This window comes from Vigna radiata, chromosome 6 (genome assembly GCF_000741045.1).
Source record: "Vigna radiata var. radiata cultivar VC1973A chromosome 6, Vradiata_ver6, whole genome shotgun sequence".
Classification (NCBI taxonomy): domain Eukaryota; kingdom Viridiplantae; phylum Streptophyta; class Magnoliopsida; order Fabales; family Fabaceae; genus Vigna; species Vigna radiata.
This window is the reverse complement of record NC_028356.1, coordinates 17,331,471-17,339,177: the sequence shown is the minus strand read 5'-3', so window position 1 is coordinate 17,339,177 and position 7,707 is coordinate 17,331,471. Positions and strand designations below refer to the sequence as shown.

The 7,707-nt window shown below is 32.3% G+C and overlaps 1 protein-coding gene across 1 annotated transcript; it reads right to left on the bottom strand.

The window, feature by feature from the left end:
* Positions 1–574: 574 nt before the first annotated feature.
* Positions 575–5,420, bottom strand: LOC106765019 (ETO1-like protein 2). The gene is made up of 4 exons (XM_014649501.2): positions 3,139–5,420; positions 2,613–2,904; positions 2,217–2,526; positions 575–1,179 (listed from the first exon to the last, which is right to left on the bottom strand). Exons 1-4 carry the CDS (start codon positions 5,070–5,072, stop codon positions 959–961), a joined length of 2,757 nt encoding a protein of 918 aa, XP_014504987.1. The 5' UTR covers positions 5,073–5,420; the 3' UTR covers positions 575–958.
* Positions 5,421–7,707: the final 2,287 nt, after the last annotated feature.

Below are 7,707 nucleotides of genomic sequence, written 5' to 3'. Positions count from 1 at the left end.
AAATTGATAAATGTTTTAATTTAATGAAACCGACTTATTTTAATATTAAAATGGTTTATAATATAAACAAAAATTTATACTACATCTCATTATCTAAAATATTTGTATCTTTTTAAAACTTTAACCTCTCAGTTCTCTTTATCCTCTCTTTAAAAAATTCTAACTCCTCTCTAAAAACTCTTCTCTAAAATATTCTAATTTCTGAAACACATGTTTGACAATCATAAGATACATAGACAAATTATTATCATGAACTCTTCACTTTTAACCAATCAGTTTTCATTATTGAATAATTTAGTTTTTACTCATTTTTCTCTTTTAATTTTTAGTTTAAGACACATGGAGATAGATTGAGTGCATGTGTATTTAACTCTCTTTTAGAGGTCTTGAAACCTACTCTGATCATAATTCTATAATCTATAAGTATAAATAAAATCCTCTGAGCTGAGACAGGTATAATTGTTGTTTTAGAGCTGTCTAAGTTTTTCCAATAGGTAAAGGACGCTAATTACATGTTTAATTAGTTTTAATTAGTAGTTGAATTGGTTTACGATGCTGTAATTGAATCAAGGGCTGATTTGCTGTGGATCTCTATAAATAAATGCAATAGATATACACTTTAGTAAACAAAGTGTGAATCTCTATAATCATAACCCTGTCACTGTACAAATGTGTGAATAGTGAGACAATTATGTGCACAAGGATCACAAGAATGTATATTGGATAACGGTGTTACTGCTCTAAACATCTTCCGATGTACACCTGAGTCATCCTCCTCCACATTACTCCATCTTTTCCTTGAATCATCCAGGCTTTGCTTCTTGGGAGTTTTGGCATTATTTCAACAGTTTGATCGTGTATGTCCCCTCTCCTTGTGTCTAACAAAGTTGGGACGCCCCAGCAATTTTCTAACCAAGATCTTCACATTGTAGACATTTGATGTGCTTGTCGTTTATGATTAAAAGCTTAATTTTCGCGCCCTCTGATACAGGTCTAGCGTGTCCGTATGGTTGGGGTCTAAGCATAAAGCTGCTTGACAATCTTGAAGAGCTGAAGATAGGTCTCCTACTGCCTCATAAAATGCTGCTCGGAGATGAAGCATTTGCAAGTCAGGTTTGAAATTTATGGCCTTGGTGAGCTCATCTACAGCTTCAGACTCTTTTTGCTCATCCATCATCACTGCTCATGTCACATTCCATGTGAGTGAAATTAAGTTTAACAATTGTGTCTCTGATCCAGCTATTAAAATTAACTTACCAAGTGAAGGTTAAATGTTGATAAATTTTAAAACGTACTCCTCTTCTGATTTCTTTTAATCTTTGAAAAAATGTCCTTTTAAAACTGATCTGACGTTTAAAATCCAACCCCATTACATTTACTAACTTATTTCAGTTTTTGCATGTATCCTCACACCTATACTACTAACTGTATAGAACGAACAATCTTGATGCTACAAGTTGAAGAATTACAAGGTTTTAACCAAACAAATTAATCAAACAAGTTTTTCAGTTTCTACTTCCTCGTGTCAGATTATAATGGCTATTTAAAACTTGGTAATATATTTACAGTGATGAACAACTAGGATTCATTAAATGCAAGCATGAAAGAGAGAGTTGCATAGAAGTGGTTTTGTAACACACTTATTAACGTATGTAAAATCTTGCACAAGCATACTTAAAACAAATATGAAAAATAAATCAAGGTTTTAACCATGAAGCATCATAAAAATATGCATGGAATGTATACTTTTTCTGTTGACTGATACTCAATCTCTCATAGAAACTTGCAGAGGGTGAGGACTACCCAAACAAGTAAAAAGGCTTAAAAAACTGTCTTCCAGAATACCAATCCAGTCAACTTATTAATGAAAATATAGATGGACAACTTAGTAACTAAAGTAAAAATTAAACAACACAGGAAGTAGTCACACATTTAAATACATGCAGAACATAGTCACGAATCCAGAGGATTCAGGGTTGTTGTTAGTTACATATGAAATAGGTTTATGAAGCACTGAATAAGAACATCAAGTTCCAAAATAAAAATACTTTATCATGTTTATCAAGTGAAGTTTTCCACAACAAATGAAAGCATGTCTGATAAAAACAACTAAATCTAGATTAGTATGTCAAGACTCATGACAAACATATTAAATAAATATTTGTCTCCAATTAAAAACATGAAAGATGGAAAAGAATGAAAGGTAGGCGAAGTACCTGCTGCCCTATATCTATATGGATATGTCCTTAATGGATCCAGTTGGGTTGCAACATTCAGATCAACCCTTGCCATCTCGCGGTCGCAGTATTCTGATCGTTTCTCATATGCTGAGGCATTGCTCTCTGCCTTCTCAATTAGCTTGGTCATCTCATCATATGCAGCTTTTCTTTGATTTTTCTGATGATAAACACGTGCTAAACCTTGATGAGCTCGTGTATGCCTAATTGCAAGGGCGTTCTCATAGCATGCTTTTGCAAGATCAAGCTTACCACAATCTACATAAATACTCCCTAAGTTATTGAGTGCCTACAAAATATTGCAGAAGACAGTCAAATTACTGGAGGAGAACAATTACTTAATCAATAATAGGGATAGAGAATGAGGTCACTAACTTGCCCTTTACGAAGACCATCTGAAGGACACTTAAGTGCTTCTTCCAGAAGTTCAATAACGTGAGAAGCAGATTCATGATCCATACTCGTATCTGCTAACACGTATGCTTTTAGAAAATAGGCTTCAAATGTTCTCTGAATTGTAATTGATCTATCAGACCTAGCCAGCGCTTCAGCCCTATAGCCTGTATCATATAATATCCATCCTTCATAAATTAACCTTTCTTGCATTGAACTGGAATGGTTTCTCGCCATCCTCAAACTGTGCATTGCAGCCTTTTGACAGTTTAACCTATGAAATTCACACAGGTGAGGAACTCTCTTGTTATAGCATTTTATTTACTGGTCTTGACTGACCAGAAACCATTGACACACTCAAAATAAATCAAATCCGTAGATACCAAAAAGAGCACCATGTAGTGTGATAAGCTTATCAACTCGAGAAGAATGAGCAGTAAATACCATAAAAATACAAAGTTGAAGAAGAGAGATACTTCCTATAGCTATGATTTACTGACGTGCTTACCTCAATAGGAGTAGAGACTGACGAAACTCCAGCAGACTCTTTCCAGGATCATTCTCCAGCATCTGATGTATGATAGCCAAAGAACCAACATCATCTACAGAAGACCATTGTTCATATAACTGAATCCAGCATTCAGCCTGACTCTTTTGCCGCACCACATGTCTAAGGAGATGAACTAAGTATTTGCCTGCGATCTTTTCATTTGAAGTTATATAATTTGGTTCCAAAGTTAACAATGCCCTGATATCTCTTATGGCACTGTCATAATCCTTAAGTGCAATAAACATCCTAGCCCGGAATTCTAAGCAATCAGGCGAGAGCTTAAATCCAATTATTTTATCAAGCTCTAAAATTCCAGCACTTATCTGCTTCTCCTCCGCCTTTAGAAGGGCTCTATATTTATACGGAAATGAAAGAGAGGGGTCCAATTCGGTTGCAACATCCAAATCAACCCCTTTTTCCTTTCCCATATTGTAAAGAGCACGTTCCTGATACATCCACCCAGTAGGCTTGTGCTCAAACATGAGAGAACTAATTAACTTATAGGCTGAATATGGTTGACCCTGCTTGTACTTGGTTCTGGCCACACCAGCCACAGAATACAAATGACCTGCTTCAGCTGCTGCCTCAAAACTATGCTGAGCATCTTTATACTCTTTCCTTTCAAGCAGCACACACCCCAATTGGTGGAAGGCAAGGGCCTTCTGCCACCTTTCAGTAGCACACTCCCCCAGCCTTTCTAGTAACATCACTGTAGTTTTTGACACCATGCTTTCCTCCATAGCCACCTGGCTCAAAAAATAGTACAGTAAAAAAGAATCATACCCCACCGTGGCCAACCTTTTCCTTCCCTGAGAACTACAAAATATATTCATCACATTAGAATTACACAAAGAATTTGGTAGCTCCCTGAGCAGTACTTGTAAGCAGGAAGCCACAAGAAGGGGTGCTCTCTCTTCCAACCCATAATCAACAAATATCAATGCATCGTCAACACTTTCGACAATTGAAGCCAAATGAACATCACAAGCAGCTTTCATCTCCTCACAACAGAACCTATTGGCAAAGGAAAGCAACTCCAAAACAGTCATGGGACAGAAAAAATCTATTGTCTTAGCCCTGCTATACAACTCCACAGCCCTCATACCCGTAGAGCATATCCCATTTTGGCTGAAAACAATCTTCGTCATCTTGGACTCAGCAAAGCCACCATAAAGCATAGCCTTAAAAGTGTCAGATAGAGCTGCAATTCTCCACCTAACACAATCAATTTCCTCACTCCCAATGCAAAAAGAAATATCATTTTCCTCATCTGGCAAACCCAAACGCACACTTTCTTCTGTGTTAGTTTCCTGTTTCGTCCATTGAGGACACTGGCACCTATCATTGATTGAACAAGGATTAAACCCATGCACCAAATTCCCCTTTGGACATTCAATAACACAACCACCACAATCCATTGAAGACAAACCCTCAAGTTCATCCTCCCTCCTCTCAAACCTCAACCATGCCGAAAGCACANCCTTGGAAAGCACATNCCCAGCGTTTTGCCGNGCTGTTCTNATACATCTCCTAAGAAGCTTCTGGTCTCCAAGGCCGCGCAATAAAGTGAACTGCTCCACAGAAAGTGATGCTTTCTCAGATTGAAGGCAGCACTCTTGCCTGTGGTAAAGTTCTGCCAAGGCCTCCACGAGGTTGATGGGTTTAAGATAAGGTTCTATGGAAGGCTCAAGAGAGTCAGCAGCTGGGAGCTGAAGAGGAACAACATGGTTTGCAACTGCTGAGGTTTTCGTGGTGTTGGATTTGGACTTTGACACCAGTGATCTGATTGTGATGGCTCCCCCAGTGGCCTTGTTTCTCCTGCTAGTGCCTTCTGAATTGAGGGCATGAACTTGGGTGCTCTTAAAGCGTTCAACGAGCTTCAGGCCACGCATTTTTCTTCCGTATTTTGTTTTCCTCAGTGAACCCAGACGTTGCCTTCAAGCCCCTGTCGGGATAAAGAACTGAACTTTGGCGTGCCCATAAGCTAGGCTACTACGGGCTTGAAGGTTGAACCTTTGAGTAAAAGATGTTCCTTGTATCTGCTTCCAAAACCAAAACCCATCAGAGAGAGAGAGGGGGAGAAGAGCTTGCAGCACCCAACCCAAGAACAAAATAGCTTACAGCTGAAAAAGAATGCTTTTTTTTCTTTGGTACCAGTGTTTTACTTTTACATAGTTGGTTTGCATTGGTGGGCAGAAAAAGTGGCCTAAACAGAACTCGGCATCTTAAAAAGGTGTTAATTCGAGCCCTTCTATCACGAGTGAGTCATAGTTGTGAAATTGTTGCATGATAGGATATGTTGAGCTTTTTTTTTATGCTTTTAATTAATTTCTTTAAATTACATATTTGTATTCCGTTATTCTTGGAAATATTTAATTTCTATAAAATACGTATTTGTATTCTGTCAAATATGCTATGACATAAAGTACAGGAACATTGAAATTCTTAAGAGAATTTATTAATAAAAGTGCTTATATAAATACTAGTAATCAACTTCAGTTTTCAAAACATCTAATCAGTTACTATTTTTATTTAAATTTTAAATTAATTAAAAAGCAAAACTTAATCAATAAAATTCATCATCGTTATAAAAGTCCACCTACTATTTATTCAAAAATTAATGTTTAAATAAGAAAAACAATCTCATAAAGTTTTGAATATACTATAGTTTTTTGTCATAAAATAATTTAAAGAAGGTTTAATTTTAATTTTAGATTTTAAAGGAAGAAAAAATTAATTCGGTACACTTTTATTTGACATATTATTTTTTTTCCTTTCCATTACAGTAAGCATGCTAAATGAGTAAAAGTACATCAACCTGCTATTACCTTTAAAGTAAGGAGATTGTAGCTTTCGAAAGTGTGAATAAATTGACATGTAATATACATACATACATATATATATATATATATATATATATATATATATATATATATATATATATATATATATATATATATATATATATATATATATCACTTATAGTTATTTAGCTATCTTAAATACTTAGAGAAAATTTTACTGTCTGTAATAGTCTTATTTAATTGAATAAGACTACCTCCACATGTGATATAAAAAGAGTTATAATTCAATAATTTTAATTGCATTATTTATTTTTCTTTGTAGTTTTTTCATATTTACTGTAAAGTTCTTCCGTTTGTTCACATCTAACATTTAATAAAGTTATAATTAATTCAACTAACTAACTTCAATGAAAACGACTTAAATATGGGAAGAAATCAAGATCAATGAATTTAGTTATTCTTTTGTTATTGTCTGTAAGATATAAATTAAAAGTGGGGCATTTTTTTTAATAAGAATATGCCTATTGCATAATTATTTATATTAATTAGGCAAAATTTACGGTATCATATAAATCATTTACTCCACACACACGAAATAGTACTAATATTGTTAATGTGATGTTTAATTAGTATTTTGAATCCTGCAATTAATCCATTTATTAATAATTAAAAATATTTTTCCATCGATATTTCGGATTTGTGGGATAAAAATTCCAATAATAATTTTATATAGATAATGTCAGCTCAAGTGTTCTAGCAATTGGTTAAAAAATATTTTACTTCGAGAAACTTATATATATAATGACATTATGAATGGTGTAAGACTTAATGCATAATCTTCTTTCTTTTTAATTATATTTAAACTATAGTATCTTTAATTAGATAAAAAAAAATTATGCAAACAATAAAAAATAGATGACTTAAGGTGTACAATGAAAACATAATACATTGGAAATAACTTACTATTAAAAATATACTTGAGTTAATGATTATGAAAAAAAAATTTAGAAAGTTGGAAGTGAAGAATTGGAAAAAATAAAATAAAAGTCACGAGATTTATAAAAACGAGAAAGGAAAATCTTAAGAAGTATATAAGTGAAAACGAAAAAGAAAAATTATATAAGTGACTGTATAAATGAATGTAAATTTTATTTTATAAATTAATTTTGTAAAATTGAGTTATCAAATTATATAATGTTCTAAATTTAAATTTAATTAACAACTAATAAATTTTTTTATAAATTAACTCTATTTTTATAATACATTTTATATTATTTAAATAATATATAAATTTCTATTATATTTTGTAAATAGAAAATTATGCAATTTATTTGTAATTTTGAAAATATTAATATAAAATTAATTCATAACAAATAAAAATATATTAATTTAATTCAAATTTTATATTCAAATTTAAATAATATTAAATAAAATATATAAAATATAATATATATTAAATAAAAATATAAATTAAAATTTAATTTTAATTAAATTTAATCTTATAAAATATAAATTNATGTTAATTTTAATTAAATTTAACTTAATAAAATATAAATTAAATTTTTATTTTTAATTTTTACAAATAGTAAATATCTGTGAATACGGATAAGATAATATTTAATTGGTTTATAAACAAGTATTAAAATTTTTGCTACTTACATCATAAATATCCACAGATATCATGTTTTTTTTTTTACGTCTTATATCCCGAATTAGTTTTATA